Source organism: Acinonyx jubatus, chromosome D4 (genome assembly GCF_027475565.1).
Source record: "Acinonyx jubatus isolate Ajub_Pintada_27869175 chromosome D4, VMU_Ajub_asm_v1.0, whole genome shotgun sequence".
Lineage (NCBI taxonomy): Eukaryota > Metazoa > Chordata > Mammalia > Carnivora > Felidae > Acinonyx > Acinonyx jubatus.
This window is the reverse complement of record NC_069391.1, coordinates 64,399,728-64,420,563: the sequence shown is the minus strand read 5'-3', so window position 1 is coordinate 64,420,563 and position 20,836 is coordinate 64,399,728. Positions and strand designations below refer to the sequence as shown.

Genomic DNA, 20,836 nt, shown 5'->3' with positions numbered 1-20,836 from the left:
AAGTTCATTTGGATGGCCCTGAGCCCTCTGGCTCCAGGGGACCTGGATTTTATCATTGTGAATATTTATTGAGGGACATTCTGTTGGACCCATCAAGAGACTTTTGTTGCGATTGTGGAAGAGCCCCGTCTGTTTGATAGTGGCCACCGACCACCAACCTTCACCATTGGAGAGGATGCCTCTCCCAGTTAGGATCATGTGTTGGCTAGCAGGTTTAAGCTTCTTTGTGAAAGTCCCCTTAAAAGTTAACATCATTTCCTCCCTACAAGGAATCTGTTTCAGCAAGTATACCAGAATAGTTTTTGAGACTCAAACATCTTTCCTGCTAACTAAACTGAGAATCTAATTCAGCTATTAAAACAGACCGTTTGCCCTTTTACCTATGCAGCATATTGTACCAATTTTATCTGGGTCTCCGAAGGCCCCACACCTACCCCCAGAGCTTCTAATCTGTGGCTCTGCTGCAAACTGATCCCTGGGCACATCTGTTAGGCACGTGAGCCATTCTGATCGGGACAAGGTTCTTCAGATTAGACCAGTTAGTGTTCAGGAGCCAGCATCCTGTGTGTCATAGTGCTTTTGCGTTGTTCTTTTGCTTTGATTAATTTAACATTATCTCTTGAGCACCTCCCATACCAGGCTTTATATAAAGGCTGGACACTAGGGGATGGGAAGGAATAGATTCCATGCCCAGCCCGCAGGGATCTCCTAATCCACTGCTGAAGATACACGTGAAACAGATCATTATGACTCCTGGGAGTGCTCCTGGGAGTTTCAGACTCCTCGGTATACAGGGAAAGGCCCCCCATGTCCTAGCCTCGAGCCTGGAGGCAAGGAAGTACCTCTGAAGGTTTAAAGTAGGAGAGTGCCATCAGCAGGTTTGAAAGATACTGGGGCGGGGGGTGGGGGGGGGGATTGCTGTGGAAGATAGATGTGGGTGGGAGGGACTGGAAGTCCACCAATGAGAAACCAAGACAGTTGTTCACCCAGCAAGATATAGAGCTGGAACCCGGCAGGGGTTGTGGCAGGAGGGTTTGAGAATAATGAGCAGATCTGAGGGATATTCCAGAGGGGCCACAGGTAAGACTTGGTTGGTTGTTTTTGGAGTTATAGGGAGGAGTCCAGCACGACCTGACCTACCTTTCTTGGCCACTCAGTTATTCTCTGAGGTAGCGCTGGAAACATAGCTCGGGGAGGGGAGATTTGTCTCAGGAACCAGTATGGGGCAGAGGGAGTGAAAGGGAGAGGATTTGAAGGTGGAGGGAGGAAGGTGAGGAGCTGTGTTTCACACATCTTCAACGTGAGATTTCTGTTTAAATGCTGATGTTTTATGAGACCAAGGGAAGAAAAAGCTGAAAGGGCTTAGAAGGAAATCCAAATGGATCCTAGGTGCCAACCAGCCCTGATACAAGAGCACCCTGCCCACCTGATACTGCAGCCGTATCAACAGTGGGTCTCATCAATTTTTATGTCTGTGTGTGCATGTTCCTATGTTTGGTTTAATTCACTACCCTTCCTCCCCCACAGAGCTAGGGAGTACTTGCTTATAAATGTGACTTCAGCAATCTTCATTATCTACCCGAGCACAAATGACTCCTTTTGATCAAGAAACAAGTAACCATGTGCACGGTTACAAGAAACAAGTAACCATGTGCATCTGGGATGCACACTATTTGTATCTACCGTAGAGAGAAAACTTAAAGACAAATTATCGGGGTACCTGGGTGGTTCCATTAGTTGGGCGTCCAACTCTTGACTTCAGCTCAGGTCATGATCCTAGGTTTGCAGAACTGAGCCCTGCATTGGGCTCTGTGCGGACAATGTGGAGCCTTCTTGGGATTCTCTCTCTCCCTCTGCCCCTCTGCCCTGCTCACGCTCCCTGTCTCTCTAAAATAAAAAAAATTTAAAAACCAGAACATAAATTACTAAAATTTGAAACTCCATGCAGAATGTCAGTCATGTGCCAAACAAGGGCATTTCCATTTTAGACCAGAGCACTGAGGGTCCCGGTGCTTGAGTGCATCTAGTACCTGCACTTCCAAAGTCCGTTCCATCTGTAGTTTAGTTCACGTGAAAGTTGCAAGGGGCTTTACAAAGTTGTGCAAGTTGTGCTTTCCTTTAGAGATATGGAGAGTGTGTGATCTTTGGAACCTCAAGAGGCTGCAGGTGGGAGCCAGAGTGATAAAGACATCTCTTCTGGTCAGCAACAAGCTGAGAGGCACAAGTGGCAGAAACAGCTGATGGTCAGCCCACCCAGCCTCGTCACTCTGCCCTCAGATATCAACTGAACAAGCAATACCACAAGCGCAATACCATTTTCACACAAGCCTGGGTCTATTTCTATGCATGTTAACCTCACAGAGAGAAGAGCCATTGCCTTTAAACTTTCTCAGCTTTAAACACAGCTTATTTCTCTAGCCAGCATTATGCCAGGGCGTCCAGCATATTCTTTCCCCTGCCGTGTTAACTATGTGTGACCACATTTATAGCTCAGAGGGACTGGAGACAGACGCCTGAAATGCAGAGTTGCCTTACAGGATGTAGGAGTACAGAGAGGGAACTCTCCCAGCCGGAGGGTGAAACAACGTGCTGTTCCAGATATCCAGGAGACCTGGGTAATGAGGCAGAAGTACTGCTCGCTAGTACAAATATGGGGGCATGCATCGTGGGCCTGTGTACTTTTAGCTATCTGTATAAAATCAATTTCCATAGTGATCAGACATGCAGAAGAGTAATTTCCTGTAAGTCCTGGGTCCCAGCAAAGTGGAAATGCTTCTGCTTGTTGTTGTGATGCTTTAAGCCACATGATCTCAGAGGGGAAACATTCACCACTGGCTTAGACTCAGTGTCTTGATTTGAAAAAGCCAACTTTTGCTTTACCATGGCTGTATATCCAAGTCCAGACCTAAAAATTCACCGGCACTGTCACCTCAATAATTATGACAAAACAGCAAAAACTGCATAATTGTCACTTTTTCCCTCCAAACATGCAGTCCATTTCTTCCTTGCAAATGAAACATTATTGGGGCACCTGGCTGGCTCAGTCGGTAGATCTCTTGATCTTGGGGTTGTGAGTTCAAGCCCCATGTTGGGCAGTGAGCCTACTTAAAAAAAAGTAGGCATTAATCACACATCCTTTATAACTTCTTTGGGAGGTAAAGCCACTTCTAGTACCTTAAAAAATAATGTTTTTTTTAGCAGCTGGAGTTACTGCTTTCATCTTCCTCTCATAGTTCAGCATCCCATTCCCCATTAGCAATTCCCAAATACGCATCAGTGCGGTTTGACATCTGCATGGCACTGGGAGTCTAGAAACCTGGGTCTTTTCTTTGGCCCTTTGGCCCAACTTTGGCCAGTCTTCTCATGCTGCAGTTTCTCCATCTGCTAGAAGCCACACACAACAATTGACACCCACTTCACAAGGATATTATGAGGAATGAAGTGATAATGGTTATAAGATGCTTTGAACCTTTCCAAAGGAAAGTGATCTGAAAACACATGTTCTTTTCATTCAAGGAAGAGTGTCTTTTACCCCTGGATGCAGCTGAACAATGAACTCTCCTGCCCTCGCACTTTTGCCCCTCCTAAGGGTCTCTCCATCTCTTCAGAACTGAAATCGAAGGGCAGACAAACAGGGTGACTACAGCAGGGGCCAGGCCACCTTCAGCAGGAGAGACATGAGCAAGAAGGCAGGAGTGTTGGGAGCAAGCACAGGCCCTTCTTTTCCACAGATTTGCCTGCACCGAAAGTCACGACCAACATATCACGATGCCTAGGTTCAGCATAGAAAGAAAAGCGGGGGCTTTGTAGCCAGGCAGCATAGACTTGGATCCCAGCTCTTCAAGTACCATCTGTGTGGCCTTGGATGAATCCCTTAACTTCTTGGAATTTGTATTTTCTCATCTCTGAGATGGGGATAATAGTATTGGTCTTGCACAAATGTTGTAAAGTGTAAATGAGATTTTTGCTACAGTGCCTGGTACATAGTAGGTGTTCAATAAATAGTAGCTGCTACTTTTATGCCTTTACTTGATAGTGGGCAGAGGAGTTCTTATTTGCTTTGTTTTTGGTGCCATGGTATAGTAGTACCTGTGTGTGCAAATACTAAATATGGCAAAGCAAAATTTGCCTTAATACTTTCCAACGGAATAACCCACACAGTTGGCCTGGTCCATTGTTCAGGTTGTAGACCGTAGCACAAATTGTTCACCAGCATGTATATTCATTCCATGGGGAATCATCCTGCAGAGAGCAATGGGGCCCAGTGTCTGCACATGGTCTCTCACTCATCTGGTGCCACCCTCCACATCCATCCCCAGCACACCACATCTGTCTAATCCTCCTCACATAGCCTCTCATGTGAACACAGTCACAGCCTCCACTTTGGTCTCCCTGCCTCCAGCCTCTTTTCCCTCAGGTACTCTTCCTCGACTCCATTTTGTTTGTGCCATTCTGCAGCCATATTCAGTGCCTCTTTGATGAAGCCCAGGCCCAGGGACAGGGTTTCAGCGTTCTCACAGGTTACCCCTTTTCTTCCCTCACCTCATTCCGTGTGCCAGCCCAGGTGACCATGGCTTTGCGCTTTCCTGCTTCAGCTCCCTTTACCTGCATGCACTTTCCTTCTCTTTTACTGGTCCTGCTCCATCACTGGGCACAGCACAGCCTTCCTCCATGACGTGGTCCAAGCTTTGCTTCCTTTAGGAAGACTCCTGGCATGCCTGAGTGGTGCAGTCAGTTAAATCAAACTCTTGATTTCGTCATGATCTCACGGTTTGTGGGATCGAGCCCTGTGTAGGGCTCTGCACTGACAGCACAGAGCCTGCTTGGGACTCTCTCTTTCCCTCTCTCTCTGCCAGCAGCCTGCTTGCATGAGCATACTCTGTCTCTCAATATAAATAAATAAGCTTCAAAAAAAAGGCTCCCCTAACACACCTCCCACTGTCCTCCTTCTCGCTGTCGCACCTGATGCAGCCGGTGCCCCTTCCACACATAGTCCCACCTCTCCGCACAGGCCCTGGCAGCACGGTGACTATGTCTGTTGTGTGTCCCTACCAGACAGGCCCCAGGGTTTCTGATCTGAGCCTTCCCCAGAACCCTGTGCCCTATAGATCTATGCAGGGAATGAACGCCCGCAGTCAGGAGGCACTGCCTGTTCTTCAGTTTTCTCTGGTGAAGACTGGGCCTTGCTCAGTAGCATTCCAGGACTCAACTCCTCAGCCCCTCCCCATGCCACCCCTAACAACGTGTTTTTAAGCTAAAATTCCCTGAAGGAAATTTATGTCCGTGCTCTTACTCCTCCACGGGGAGGCACAACAGCTGTTCGCCATCTTTTGTAAAATCACTCAAAAATGGCCATGAAGTCACTCCCAGACTTCTCTTCTTCAGGACATTTAATCCCAGTTCCCTTGACCTCCCTTGCGGATCCAATGCACTCGGCCCTTTGATCCTCACTACCACTCTTGTCTAAATCCTTTCTAAATTCCCTGTCTTCCTCTCAAGTTGTGCAAGGTTTAAGAATGCCTGTTTTTCTAGAATGCCACAGCACAATAGAGCTCAGGTCAGAGTGAGCCTCTTGCTTTGGCTTTCCTGAGTTCGCTGGAAGGATGGCAACAGGAGCTTTTGGCCCCAGGGCTCCTGACCCAGGAAAGGAAGCAGATGAATGGGCGGCTTAGGAGAAGCTTCAGCAAAGCTTCTGGGAAGGAAGGACGGGAAGAAAGCAGGCATGCCTCTCAATCAGGACAGACAACTTAGAGCACCAGCAGATCCCCCCCCCCCACCCCCACAGTTGTTGAGGCCCCAGGGCAGGAACCCAGCACCACCAAATGACCCGCCCTCCTGAGTGCCAGACAAGGTGGGAATGGTCTGCATTTGTTCCAAACGAGCAGGCCTTGCATGGAGCACCTTGTCTTCAGTGGAAATTATACAGTCTCTGCCTTTGCAGCCCCTCACATTTCCTTAGAAAATAAGACCACTTTGAGTTTCCTCAGATACTTCTCCAAGAGGCCCCTTCAGCCCTGCCTACTCCCCCCAGCAGATCAATCAGGCCTGTTACAGGCATTTCCAGCACTGCTCTGTGCCACCAACCAAGCTCAAAAAGGAACAGTGACCTGGATTTAAGGTGTTCTGGGAGCCACCTCCTCTCTTCCAGTCATCCACCCACCCCTGCCCCATGTGCTGCACACACACACACAGGCACATGAGTGCACACGTGCACGCACACACATCTCTACACTCTCATGGTCATGAGGGGGAGCTTGGCCACTCACACCTGGATTGATGCTGCTAACCGGCCACAAAGAGGTGGGGCAAGGCTCGGGGACAGTGGCACCCGGTGGTACCTGCACATGAGGCACATCCAATAATTCCACTGAGTCTGGGAACCTGGATGAGCCCAGGGTGAGCAGCCTTGGGAGGTCGTCACTCTCCCCTTCTCCACCGCTGGCCTCTCCCCTTCCCCTGCTGTTCATCCCACAGATGGACATCACCTTGAAAATGAATCCAAACCGCTTTGTCTGTGTAGTCCCTCTTGCCCCCTGTTTTGTTTGGAAATACCAACAGCTGAGCCCTTCGGCAACCTTGGCTTTTGCCCTGGCCCCGGGAAGACCAAGGCACCCAGCGACTTGCTTCTCACTGGGGAAGAAAAAAGAAGTGAAAATATCAGCCCGGCCCCCTCTTCCCCACCCCCACCCACTTTTCCCTCCTCCCTTTCCCACCACTTCCCAGCCTGGGAGGTGAAAGGAGCGCTGGACTTCAGTACCTTCACAATGCAGACAGCACTGTATCTTTCCACAGCTTCTCTGCAACCCCTAAAGGGAGGGAGGAAAGGGATATTCTATATATATACAGTTTTTTAACATTTTGGAGACTAACACCTTGGGAATCTCTTACTGGGAAAGGTAATTTTTAAATTAAAAGGGAATATTTTTTATTGAGTCCACTGTGAAATGTGTTTTCACTCATTCCAATAAAAAATACCAGTGGGAATCGTCTTACACCAGGAACTGGTCTCCGTTCTGGATTTAGAGAAGTGAGTAAAACAGACATTAGACCCTGATCTCAGAGAGCTTCAACCCAGTGAGGGGACAGGTAAAGGGCAAGTGGTTAAATAAATGACAGTTACAAACTGATGAATGCTGTGGCACAGGGGACAGGGAGCACAGTGGGTGTCACACACAGCCTGGGAGAGGGCTTGGGAAAGGCCTCTGTGAGCAGAGATACGGGGCATGAGTGGGAGTTATCTAGAAGTGGGCTGGGGTTGCTTTAAACGTCATTAGCCCAGGAAGACAGGAAGACACAACCTAAGGTCTCTTGACCCTAAATATACTGGATATTTCACAAATGTAAGGAGTATTCAAATCAGCAGGACCTGAAACCAAAAGAATTTCAGCTGGGGCGCCTGGGTGGCTCAGTCGGTTGAGCGGCCGACTTCAGCTCAGGTCATGATCTCACAGTCCGTGAGTTCGAGCCCTGCGTCGGGCTCTGTGCTGACAGCTTGGAGCCTGGAGCCTGTTTCAGATTCTGTGTCTCCCTCTCTCTCTGCTCCTCCCTCGCTCATTCTCTTTCTCTCTCCATCTCTGAAAAATGAATAAACGTAAAAAAAAAAAAAAAAAGAATTTCAGCTGACTTTGGGTCAGACTTAACAAGCAACTGTAATGTTTCAAATAAAGCAGAATGTGGGCCTGCTTAAAACAGAGGCATGGAAACCGTGTGCACTCCTGCAGCCAAGCCCGTCTGTGCTCTGACGGTGAATTGCACCATTTATGCCTGTCACAGCCCCTCGTCACGATAAAGTTGAAATGTCACTTTGGTGTACTTAGTGCTACAGCATTCGGATTTCACTGTGCCGTCAGCTCTGGGGGAAGCGGTCACGCCTGATGTGTCCTGTGGACATGCCCTATTGTCCCTGAATCGGTACTCCCAACCAAACAGTTCCTGCCAAGGCATTGAGAGCACCTACAATGGTGTGCCTCTGATGTTTAGATTTCATGGTGCACCTTCCTATTGACCGAAGCTGTCCTGAGTGTGGCTGGGTACCCCCCTGCACTTTAACCTGGGACAGCGTTGCTTTCTCCAGAGAGCAGCTACCTCTCTGGAAGACAGATGCTGTGAGGTACCATAGAAACGTGCTATGTAATAAGTGCTCTGTACCTTTTTAATCCTTTCCTTTTCATTTTATTTTTAAAGGCTTGAGTTGTCTGTGGAGAACATCTTCCGAGACTGGCTTGAGAGTTCTGGAATACCCCAGGTGCGCCCAACATTGCTGCTCAGGAGAGTCTGTGGAGGATAGTAAAGCTTGCTGCTTGGTGTATTGCTTAGGACAGTGACTTACTTATGTGTGTAAATATAAAATTAATCATCTGGCTGAGTTGGAGTATCCCTGAGTCGGGAAAATGACAGTCTCCCACCCTTGTCGGCCTGCCATCATGACGTGTGCCTCTGGCCTCTGCCTCAAGTGGTGCTGTAGGAGGGCACCTGGTTGACCTTGAGCGGTGTGTTAAATGAGATCTTGCAAAGTGTGGTGTATGTTTTGGGTGCTGTCACCAGGCAGCACTTCGAGGCTACTAGTGGGTTGAGCAGGTGGCCTCCAGCTCTGCTCTTTGGACACAGCCGGATGAATGAGTGAGCCGGCTCGCCTGCAGCTCTCCTCTGACCTGTTGTGCCCTCATTCCCCATCATTTCCCGGGTGCAGCTAGCTCCTCAGCTTCCTCCTCTGGCTCTGCATCCCTGCCTCAAGCTGGTCCTATCTGCATGCGCTATTTAGATTCATCTCTCTGTCTTAGGGACCAGGACCTGCCCCTCCTGAAGGTTCTGCTGTCTCCTCCTCTTTCGGCCCATGGGCACCTCTGTGGGAGAGACGTTCCCACCCAGCCTCAGCTCCACAGGAACTACCTGGCTTGAGGCCTCCTCTCTCTCCACTCTTCCCAGGTCCTGTGCTTCCTGGAGCCTGAAGGGCAGCCCCCGAGTGCTGACCCTCACTAGAGCATGGGCCCTGGGAAGTCGAGGGAGGCATCCTGCGTGGGGCTGGTCAAAGGACTCTGCAGGCCTGGAGCTTCCCAATCTGGGCTGGTCCCCCGAGCAGCTGCAGACCCATCACAGTGGGCCCTAGTGTCTGGGAGTGGACCCCCATGGCTGTGAGAAACTCTGCCTTGGGTCCAGGCAAGCAGCCCCCTTAGCTTGCTCGTTTCTAGTTTCATGGCTGGTTATATGAGCTTCCCCTTGGGAGTGTCTGAATGTCAATGAATGTCTGTGAACCATGAAATTAAGGAACAGGAGGGGCTGCTCTCCATTACCTTTTCATCCTCTCTTTGCATCTTTGTCCTTTCTGTCCCACGGGGGGAGATGTCGGCCACCAGCCACCATGAACTCATTCCTAAAAAGGACGCATTGCCTTCTGTTCAGGGATGCATGGCACCTGTTAAAAGTTATTTGTTTGGCCCAGTCCTTGGGAGCAGAAAAGAATAAAATCCTGAGGTCTAAAAAAGCAAAACAAAACAGGGGTGGATAAGGCAGCACCTTGTCCCGGGAGCCAGTGCTCTCACCTCCTAGGTATTGTAAGGAGGTTCTGTGACTTCCACGGTGGTGGAAGTCATTTGCTGAAGTCATTGCCAGGCCATTTGCCGACTAGAAAAATCTCAAAAACAAAGTTAAGGATTGTCTGATCCCAACTAGCCAAGCACTGCCTTCTTGTTTTAGATGGGGGCAGAGGGCATTCGCCAAAGCTGCATGCCTTGTGCTCTGAGGCCAGGCGGTTGCAGGGCGCCCAGACATTCTTTCCGCGGCCTGGCAGCTGGGAAGAGTGGGGAGCTCAGAGAGCAGAATCCTGAAATTTCCTGGCTCCGAACAACAAGGCCGCTGTATTCAGCAGTTAGCCCTCAGGGAAGAGGAAAGAAAGAGTCCTTAATCGGGTGCCCAGAAGCAGGCGCACCCCGCTTGGGTTGTAACACTGGGGCTGACCCTCTTGGTCCCAGGAGGTTCCCTGATTTCCCCTGAAGAGAAGGAGGCTGTGCCACCAGCAGGAGGCTTTTGCTTTTCATTAAAAGTGGGAGGGGTGCGGCGAAAGGGAGATTTGCCTCTGAGCGGTACATTTTTTCCAAGGTCTAGTTGCGTTTGTGACAGCTTATAGTGTAGACAAGAATTTCTGCTATAAACTGACGAAACCTGCTGTCAAAACACAGCCAGGTGCAACGAGGCCAACCCAGCTATAAATTGTCTTTAAGACCCAACTGGTATTTCCTTGGGCGCTTAACTGTTCAGTAAAAACAACAGCGTCAGACAGAAAAGACCCTGATTTAGTGCACATCTTTCCATTGGTGAATGATCAGACGACATCGTTTCATCTCTGTACCCATTCTCTGCCATTATGTATATGGTTGATGCTGATTTATTTGCTCACAGCCCTTTTTGTGCTCCTTGAGAGTTCCTTCTCCCTTCCACCTCAGTGAAAGGTTCTGCAAAGGCCCGGGACCCTCTGGTTGCAGGAGCCTGGCAGTGAATGGGACACCTTGTTCTTTGTCCTCATCGTTATAATATAAAGTTACTAGTGTGCTTGGCCTGGATTGACAACCAGGGCACTGAAATCGCTTCGATGCTCTTTGTTCTCGTTAAAAATTTCTGTCCACCAGCAATTGAAGTCATTCATGACAAAAGAGTCACGTTCTCCTGGTAAAGTTTTCATTCCACAGGTTACAGAGGCTTTTTGTCTCCTCTCAGGAAGGCTTGCCTTGTGGTTGGCCTCGATTTTCCTTTTTGGCCACACTGAATGGAAATCATTAAAAAAAAATGTGGAAATCACTTCAGCAGCAATAAAAGTAAGCATGAGCCCCAAAGAAGTAAAAGAAATTGGATCCAAACCTCTTTAAAGAACACCCAACCCTGTAACCTTTGGCTTTGCAAACAGATTTAAAATTGATTGTACCATTGGTATTATAGGTTATTTCCTTTTATGACTTTTTTCTAATTATAGAAGTATTACATATTTATTTTAGAATATAAAAAAAATTGTAATAAGAAAATTAAAATGGCCCAGAGATAATTTTTGGGGATAAATCCCTTCAGTCATTTTTTTTTTGATGTATGAATACATAGTTTGATCTTTGTCTACCTTTTTATTGTTGTTGTTGTTTTGTTTTGTTTTGTTTCTGAGAGAGAGAGAGAGTGCATGCGTGAGCAGGAGAGAGGGGCAGAGAGGGAGAGAGAGAATCTTAAGCAGGCTCCACACTCAGTGTGGAGTCCAACATGGGTCTCAATCCCATGACCCCAGGATCACAACCTGAGCCCAAATCAAGAGTTGGATGCTCAACCAACTGAGCCACCCAGGTACCCTGTCTCCCTTTTTAAAACTCAAAATAAGATGTCCTCTGTAGCAAGTTCAAGCAGTAGCAAAATATAAAAAGCAAAAGCCCTTGCCCCCTCAGTCTTACTCCCCAGAGCTCATCCATGCTTGCTAACCACTTAGTATGAGTCCTTCCACACATTTTATGTGATATACAGAATGTAGATGCATATCTTTAAAAAAAAAATGTTTATTTATTTATTTTGAGAGAGAGAGAAAGAGAGAAAGAGCGAGGGAGCGGCAGAGAAAAAGGGAGAGAAAGAATCCCAAGTAGGTTCTGTGCTGTCAGTGCAGGGCTCTATCTAACAAATCACAAGATCATGACCTGAGCCAAAATCAAGAGTTGGAGGCTTAACCAACTGACCCACCCAGGCATCCCTAGGTGCATACCTTTTTTAAATAAAATTGGAATCTTTTTATTCAAACTGAAAGTTCTCATTTAAAAGTATATCTTAAGCAGTTTTCCATATCCTTTGATATAATTTAAGAGCCATAATTTTTAACAGCTGCATAACTTTCTCTTTTTTTAAGTTTTTTAAGTTTTGAGAGAGAAAAAGAGTGTGAGCAGGGGAGGGGCAGAGAAGGAGACACAAAATCTGAAGCAGGCTCTAAGCTTTGAGCTGTCAGCACAGAGCATGACGCAGGGCTCGAACCCACGGTCTGTGAGATCATGACCTGAGCTGAAGTCAGAGGCTTAACCGACTGAGCCACCCAGGTGCCCCTGCAGCTGCATAGCTTTCTAACAAACGGTACTGTAATTTAATTTACTCAGATTCCCTCCTCGCCCCCACTGTTGGAATAGTATACATTATTTCTTAGAAAGTCACCCATTCTGCTAATTTGGCCATTCTATAAATAGATTTTGATTTCTTTTCATGTCTGCCCAAAGGTCTCCTCCCGCCCCCTACCAGCCCATATGTACACATATTCCAATCTCCTTTTAAAACATTTATATGCAGATACATTAGAAATAACTTTAACCATCCAGTCTTTCATCTCTACTTCCTTATTTTAGCTGCTACAGAATTCTCCGACTCCTCTTTTTCTTTGAATTCCTGGCCACATTGCCAAGTCCTGGTATCCTTATGTACATATTTATTAAATTTTGAATTTTCTTTCCTTTCCTACCACCTCCCCCATTGTTTCATTGTATTTTGCTTGGACTGGCTCAGTAACTAATTGGTTTTTTAGCCACCAAACCATCCCCCATCTATTGCTGCATCAATACTTTCCAAAAGACTCATCCTCACCAGGAACTTTTTTCCTCACTGACAGTGGATTGAGAACAAACTCTTTGGCCTGCTATTTGAGGCTATCAGCAGAACTGCCCCAGGCTGTCTTTTTAAACTTTAATTTCTACCCTCCTAGGCGTATGTCCAACCATAATTTCCAATCTCTACATGATCGTTTCTTTGCCCCCAGCCTTCCTTTGCGCATGCCTTTTTCTCTCCCTGCAATGCCTTCCTTTCTGTGTCCTTAGCAAGTGTGGTAGCCTGCCTTACATTGTTGCTGTTTGCGTTGTGCCTCATCCACAGGCTGCCCAACCCCCGCCCCCCGCCCCCCCCCCAGAGGAAACAAGGGCTGTGTCTGACTCATCCTTGCCTTACCTGCTGTGATGCACATAGTAGGTGCTCAGGGTCTATGGCAATATGGCAGCTGCTAGCTACATGCAGTTATTAGTGCTTGAAAAATATTTAGTGTACCTGAAGAGCTGAATTTTTAATTGAATCTAAATCTAAAGTTAAAAGAATAATTCAGTTTTTGTTTGGAACAACTTTGGGTATGTGAATGAATCTACTTTTTTTTTTTTAATGTTTATTTTTGAGAGAGAGAGACCGAGTATAAGCTGGGAAGGGGCAGAGAGAGAGGGAGACAGAATCTGAAGCAGGCTCCAGGCTTTGAGCTGTCAGCACGGAGCCTGACGTGGGGCTCAAACTCACGAACCGTGAGATCATAACCTGAGCCGAGGTCGGACGCTTAACTGACTGAGCCACCCCAGCACCCTAATGAATCTACTTTTTAAACTAAATTTTATGAAATCTAAATACAGTTCAAGCATTTCTGGTTAAAATTTAGCACTTGAGGTGGACTGTGAAAACTCATCAGATTTAGATTTAATATAAAAAAATGAAGGGTAAATATCTCTTTAATGTTTTTAAAAATATTGTTTACATGTCAAAATGATACTATTTTGGCTACATCATAACCCAATGCATATACACCCAGTAAAAAATACTATTAAAATTAATTGTAGCTGTTACATGTTACTTTTTAAATTCAGCAACTAGAAAATTTTAAATGACAAATGTGGCTTGCGTATATTCCTATTGAACAGTGCTGCTCTAAAGCTATTAGTTGAATTAAAATCTGAGTGCACCATGCCTTAAAATCCCCCACCAAATAAATGTAAGTGAAAACATCTATATTTTTGTATAGATGTATGGATGTATGGATAAAGATACAGCTTGACCAACCCATACACGCCCTTCAATCTGCTCTGACGGCACAGATGATTATAATGCATAGATGGGAGCGCTTATTCACAGTGGACATCCAGAAGGGCATGAACTAATTACCAGCCTCACTTCAGCTCTTCATTTCAACTCCCAGGCAACGGCAACCTGTTTCCCGAGGTACTATTAAGTAGCACACAGACGCCAGAGCGCCTCACGGCCCATCTCTGGCTCTGTCTGCTCTGGGGGAAGTGCTCAGCACATGTGAAATGGCAAAATCACAGGCAGCAGTGGCACTGATGAGGATAGAGAAGATGGGGGAGAGCTGATCACATCGAGTGTCTGGGAAATAGGCAGGAAGCAGCTCAAGCTCCCAGACTTGCTCCTGCATCCCAGAAGTTACAACAGCAGGCTATTGTGTTGTCTTGGAAAACACCACTTCTTTTTAAGCACACATCTACAAGTTGCCAAAGGCCACACAAGCAAATGATGGAAAACTCAAGTCTCCTAGGGAAAGTGTGCCGGTTACAAAACAGGAAATTTGATAAGATGTGGTGCTTGTAGCACAGAGAAAGTCAGTGGTTCATTAGGCGAATAACTTGTAAGCTTGTTTTTGCACAGTTTAGGTAATAACACCAACATTATTTTTTGTTTGTTTAATTTTATTTTTTATTTTTTAAAATTTACATCCAAATTAGTTAGCATATAGTGAAATGATGATTTCAGGAGTAGATTCCTTAATACCCCTTCCCCATTTAGCCCATCCCCCCTCCTACAACCCCTCCAGTAACCCTCAGTTTGTTCTCCATATTTAAGAGTCTCTTATTTTGTCCTTCTCTCTGTGTTTATGTTATTTTTGTTTCCCTTCCCTTACGTTCATCTGTTTTGTCTCTTAAAGTCCTCATATGAGTGAAGTCATATGATTTTTGTCTTTCTCTGACTAATTTCACTTAGCATAACACCCTCCAGTTCCATCCATGTAGTTGCAAATGGCAAGATTTTATTCTTCTTAATTGCCGAGTAATACTCCATTGTATATATATATACCACATCTTCTTTATCCATTCATCCATCGATGGACATTTGGGCTCTTTCCATACTTAGGCTATTGTTGATAGTGCTGCTACAAACATGGGGGTGCATGTGTCTCTTCGAAACAGCACACCTGTATCCCTTGGATAAATGCCTAGTAGTGCAATTGCTGGGTCATAAGGTAGTTCTATTTTTAGTTTTTTGAGGAACCTCCATACTGTTTTCCAGAGTGGCTGCATCAGCTTGCATTCCCACCAACAATGCAAAACAGACCCTCTTTCTCCGCATCCTCACCAACATCTGTTGTTGCCTGAGTTGTTATTGTTAGCCATTCTGACAAGTGTGAGGTGGTATCTCATTGTGGTTTTGATTTGTATTTCCCTGATGATGAGTGATGTTGAGCATTTTTTCATGTGTCAGTTGGCCATCTGGATGTCTTCCTTGGAGAAGTGTCTATTCATGTCTTTTGCCCATTTCTTCACTGGATTATTTGTTTTTTGGGTGTCGATTTGATAAATTCTTTATAGATTTTGGATACTAACCCTTTATCTGATATGTCATTTGCAAATATCTTCTCCCATTCTGTCAGTTGCCTTTTAGTTTTGCTGATTGTTTCCTTTGCTGTGCAGAAAAAAGCTTTCTATTTTGATGAGGTCCCAATAGTTCATTTTTGCTTTTGTTTCCCTTGCTTCCGGAGACGTGTTGAGTAAGAAGTTGCTTCGGGCAAGATCAAAGAGGTTTTTGCCTGCTTTCTCCTCGAGGATATTGATGGCTTCCTGTCTTACATTGAGGTCCTTCATCCATTTTTTTATTTTTGTGTATGGTGTAAGAAAGTGGTCCAGGTTCACTCTTCTGCATGTCGCTGTCCAGTTTTCTCAGGACCACTTGCTGAAGAGACTGTCTTTATTCCATTGGATATTCTTTCCTGCTTTGTCAAAGATTAGTTGGCCATACGTTTGTGGTTCCATTTCTGAGTTCTCTATTCTGTTCCATTGATCTGAGTGTCTGTTCTTGTGCCATAACACCAACATTATTTTAAGGCCCGTTGGGATACTCCATCTCAGTGGTGTCTATAAGAATTCTACATTTAAATTCTTTTAATGTTTATTTTTGAGAGAAAGAGAGAGAGAGAGAAACAGAGCATGAGTGGGGGAGGGGCAGAAAGAAAGGGAGACACAGAATCCGAAGCAGACTCCAGGCTCTGAGCCATGAGCATAGAGCCTGATGCAGGGCTCGAACTCGCGAACTGCAAGATCATGACCTGAGCCGAAGTTGGACGCTTAATCAACCTAGCCACCGAGGCGCCCCAAGAATTCTACATTTAATGGTCATTCAAGAAAACCGAGACCGGTTGGTTTGTTTTTTACAAATTCCAGAGAAATTGTATTAGTTCTTTTTTTTTTTTTTTTTTTTTTTATCAATAATAGCATTTACCATTATGAGGTGAGCTTTGGGGGCTCCTAATAATTTTGCTGTCATTTTTGTCCAGTGGTTCGACTCATGTTTTCTAAGTGAGTAGACATCTTGTAAGGGGTACTTTGAGATACATTGACTAGATTCTCTGGCCTCAGTTTGGGCAGGGCCTGTAATGTTGAGTCACCATGGTTTATCGAATAAACCCCTCAGAGTGATACACTGTTCCACAGTCACAAGAGACGGAGAGTTTTCGTTTGTAGCCTGATTTTACATGAAGGCGTCTGTGCCTTCATGCTCGCATTAGTTCAGGCTGCCACAACAAAATCCCACAGACTGGGAGACTTAAGCAACAGACATTTATCATCTCATGGTTTGGGAGGCCGGAAGTGCAAGATCAAGGTGTGGGCAGGTTTGGTTTCTCCTCAGGCCTCTTTCCTTGCTTACATACAGCCGCCTTTTCGCTTTGTCCTCACGTGGTCTCTTCTTCTGTGTTCGTACAGATCTCTGTCCTAATCTTCTCTTCTTATAAGGACACCAGTTGGATTATATTAGAGCCTACTAATGTGATCTCATTTTACCTTAATCACCTTTTTAAAGGCCCTATCTCCAATACAATCGCATTCCGAGGTATTAAGGGTTAGGACTTCAACATGCGAATTTGGGGAGAAAACTTCAGTACTTAGCAATGTTTATTCCCAACACTTCCCTGATTAGTTCCACATTTCTTGTGAATCCCTTCAAAATGGCCAATAAAAATCACTCAAGTCAACCTCACTATATTTTATTCCCCTAGGGATGTGTATTTTGGGTGTCTATAGTTTTTGGGGGGGGGTCCCAAATGACATTCTGTCTTGTGGAATGAGAGAGAAAGAAATATGGGAAGGAAGGGTCTGTTCTCCCAGAGAGTACTAGGCAACTGAAGGTCTGTGATGGGCATTGCGTGTTAGTGGGGGCATCTGATCTGACACTGTCTAAATGCATAAGGCACCATGAGGAAACAGGAGGCATTTCCCTTTGGTGTGCCAATGAAAGCTCTGTGTCCTTCCTTCTTTTCTCTCCCTTTCAAAACCCGATTTCCAGAAAGAATTTGAATCTCATTCACAAGAGTCTAAGAGGAGACTCCAAGGGAATAATAAGGATGAAAAGTGTCTCCTCTCCCTTGAAGATTTCCTTTGTAACTGTGTTGGAGCCTAGGCTTCTACAGAGCTGTGAAGCATCCCAGGCCAGATGGATGAGATTTGTGAGAGGAATCTTCCAGGGTCTGAAATCATACCTACTCCAGTGCCTTCCCTCTGTCCCCTCCCTTCTTCCCACAAATAAAGCCTGTATGGCTGTCCTTTATGAGGGACTGTGGATGACTCAAAGATGAGAGAACACAGGCTTTGCCCTCAACATGCTTAATAATTCAGTAGGGAAAACAGATACACAAATAACCAACCTAAGGCAGAAAGCAGTAACTTGTGAAAAATGAACTAAAGTTTAGCATTTGGAAGAAAGAGGTCATTTCCCATGTGTGGAAGCAGGGAGGGCTGAAGTACCATTTGAAGGCAATCTTGAAGGACACGTAGGAGAGAAGGCCATTCCAGGCAGGAGGAGAGCCATAACCAGCGTCTGGTGGTGGAAAACTGAGCATGTATGTTGGAGTCAGAGCTCTATGATAGGGAGGTGGGGCTGAGGAACCAGTTTGTCATAAGCATGATTAAGGCTCAGTGGGTAGTGCCCAGAGGAATGGAGGAATGGAGGCAGTATCCCAGAGGAATGGAGGCAGTATCCTGATGGAAGGGAGGGGGGAAAGCAGCTTCCTAGCCAGCCTCACTGTCACTCCCTGCTCCCTCCCAGCCTCTGCCACATTCTAGACAAGGTCATTCTGCCCGCAGGAATAGAAGGGTCAGTGCATTTTTTTTTGTAGCGATAAAAAAATATAATTGGTGAATGCATTTTTTTCTTTTTAGAGAGAAAGTGTGCAAAAGCAGGGGAGAGGGGCAGAAGGAGAGAGAATCTTAAGCAGGCTCCATGCTCAGTGTGGAGCCTGACACAGGGCTCAATCCCATGACCCTGAGCTGAAATCAAGAGAGTCAGACATTTAACCAGCTGAGCCACCCAGGGGCTCTAGGTGAATGCATTTTGGCCACGGTTTGGAATAGTGATCTTTCCCCCTTCCATTTCCCTTGTCAGGGACGGGTTTATTGTTGCTTGCTTTTCGTGGAGAGTGGGATCTGCAAAGGGCATTGATTAGTTAGGCAGGACCCTGCCAGACTGCACAGGAACTTGGATGTGATGCTGGAGGGTTCCCACAAGATTCAAGAGCCACTGAGGGCCGCCAGAGGCTTGCAGATGTGCAAGCAGCCTGGCTAAAAGGAAGACTCCCGGATGAAAGGCCAAGCCTCACTCCTCCATTCGGGTTCTAGGGAGTTTCACGAAGTGAGAGGAACAGTGAGGGAGTGACTTTCACCCCATGGTTTTTAACTTCGAACTCTTATGTCCAGGAACTGTTCATTTACATGGATGCTTTTTAAAAGCATCATTCAGTATCTGGATGGCCAATGGTGTCTCCCCAGAAAGCACATGCAGTGGACCAACAGAGAAATAAGTAAGAAGCCATGTGAAACAGGCACAAGTTCATGTAATGCAGATAACATGCCTGAATCCTGCTAAGTGATGAGGGAGAACACTGAGGATATTGACCTAGACGGAGGCCTGCATCCTTTAGGATCTCAGATTGGGCATCTATTTTTATTTTTTTTAAGTCTATTTATTTATTTTGAGAGAGAGAGAGTGCACACATCTGCATGAGCAGGGGAGGGACAGAGAAAGGGAGAGAGAGAATCTCAACCCTCCCCCGCCAAACTGTGAGATCATGACCTGAGCTGAGATCAAGGGTCAGACACTTAATAGACTGAGCCACCCAGGTGACCTGGACACCTATTTTTAAAGTGAGCTCAGGAAGGCATATGGGAATGGCTGTCTCAGGTGGGTAAAGAGCATTTAAGAACTTGTTTCTTTAAAAAGAATAAAAACTCTGGGGCCGTCTGGGTGGTCAGTCTAATTAAGCATCCAACTCTGGCTCAGGTCATGACCTCACAGTCCGATCTGTGAGTTCGAGCCCCATGTTGGGCTCTGTGCTGACAGCTCAGATCCTGGAGCCTGCTTCAGAGTCTGTGTCTCCCTCTCTCTCTGCCCCTCTCTCCCACTCATACTCTCTCTCTCTCTCTCTCTCTCTCTCTCTCTCTCTCTCTCTCTCTGAAAAATAAATGGTGAAAAACAATTTAAAAAAGAAGAGTAAAAATTCTGAACTGGCCCAGAGGGACACTAACATGATCAGGGTATGACACTATGGAGAGAAAAACAATATTTGCTTCCTTTTGAATCAGAAGGAAAAGGAAGCAGGAGCCACTAGCTTTGAAAAGTCTATTTGGCTTCATCCAGTTGATAGAGACAGTTGGTAGGGGCTTGTGTACACACATGGTTTTTAATAAAGAGATAAGTGTGGGTATTTTCTAGAACCATAGCTTTGTAGGCTTGGGTTAGAGATCCACAAGTCCACGAAGCCAGTCGTGCTGAGACCTGGTTATCAGAATCATCCAGGAAGCTGTTTAAAACTACGGACCCTGGACTCAGACCCTACCTAGTGAATGATGCTCTCCATAAGTAGGGCTGGGACCAACTGACAGAATCCATAATTAGGTCATATTCTGGAATGTATTGAATCAAAAGAAGTTTTCTTATTCACTGAGTATAATCTAAGCTCTTAGGATCCTTTAGTCTTACATTCCTCCTGGGCAATCCAATTATTTGGCAGTATGGTTCGGGTTTATTTGTTCAACCATTATGCCACGCATTGTGCTAGACAGTGGGCTTATGGAGCGGAAAGGACACAGCTCTGCTCATGAGCCCATGGCCCATGGGGGCATCTACAAACCAACCATTTTTTCCAGGTGTGCAAAAGGGTTAGGGTTAGGGTTAGGGGAATCAAAGAGGTTGACTTCTTTGCCACATTCAGCTAGGAGACTAAGTCCATTGGAAGACTGCATGCCTGGAGGCAGGAGACTCAGCTGTGCCCCACTGGGTCACAAGTCAGCCAGCTCATGTGCAAGGGAGCCAGTATGAATGGCCTCAAGGTATAAAGTCTGGTAGTCCATGTTTGGATCTACAGGTGTTACTTGTTTTTCCGGCTCATATATACTGTGTACCCATGAGAGAGATTCACCTAAGTAAGGACATCGAAGCAATCATAGTGATAACCACTTATCAGGACTTCATTGTAATGGTCCTTTATCTGTTTCATAGAGAGACATCTCTGGAAAGAAGGAGCAATGTAAACTCAAAGAATTAGCACAAAGATATCAGCTTTAGGTTGTAAACCTTTATGTCAATAGAAAAGCATTTGATTCTACTTTTGAAGAACTGCCCCTATTCTCTGTTTTATTAGCCTGAAGGCATATTCTTGTAGACTCTTTATCAAAGGCTGGTTATTCTGTATTTGCCTTGTACTCTTCCCACATCTGGGGAAAGCCCTGAGACCCAGTAGTGTGGTGACTTGTGCACTTGTTGCACACACACACACCCACACACACACAGGGCCCCTTGGCACTTTGACATTGCG

At 45.9% G+C, this 20,836-nt stretch overlaps 1 protein-coding gene across 7 annotated transcripts in view; it reads left to right on the top strand.

Annotated features, from left to right (window-relative positions):
• Window positions 1-20,836, top strand: part of AOPEP (aminopeptidase O (putative)) — a 341,245-nt gene that overhangs the window by 231,247 nt on the left and 89,162 nt on the right. For 6 of the 7 annotated variants that reach the window (XR_008291205.1, XR_008291206.1, XM_027048223.2 and 3 more), the window contains one exon: window positions 8,185-8,245. Coding sequence is in view for 5 of the 7 variants with exons in the window: in XM_027048223.2 (XP_026904024.1) it covers window positions 8,185-8,245 (61 nt within the window). In the remaining 2 variants the exon portion in view is untranslated. The other variant, XM_053205177.1, reaches the window with a different exon arrangement.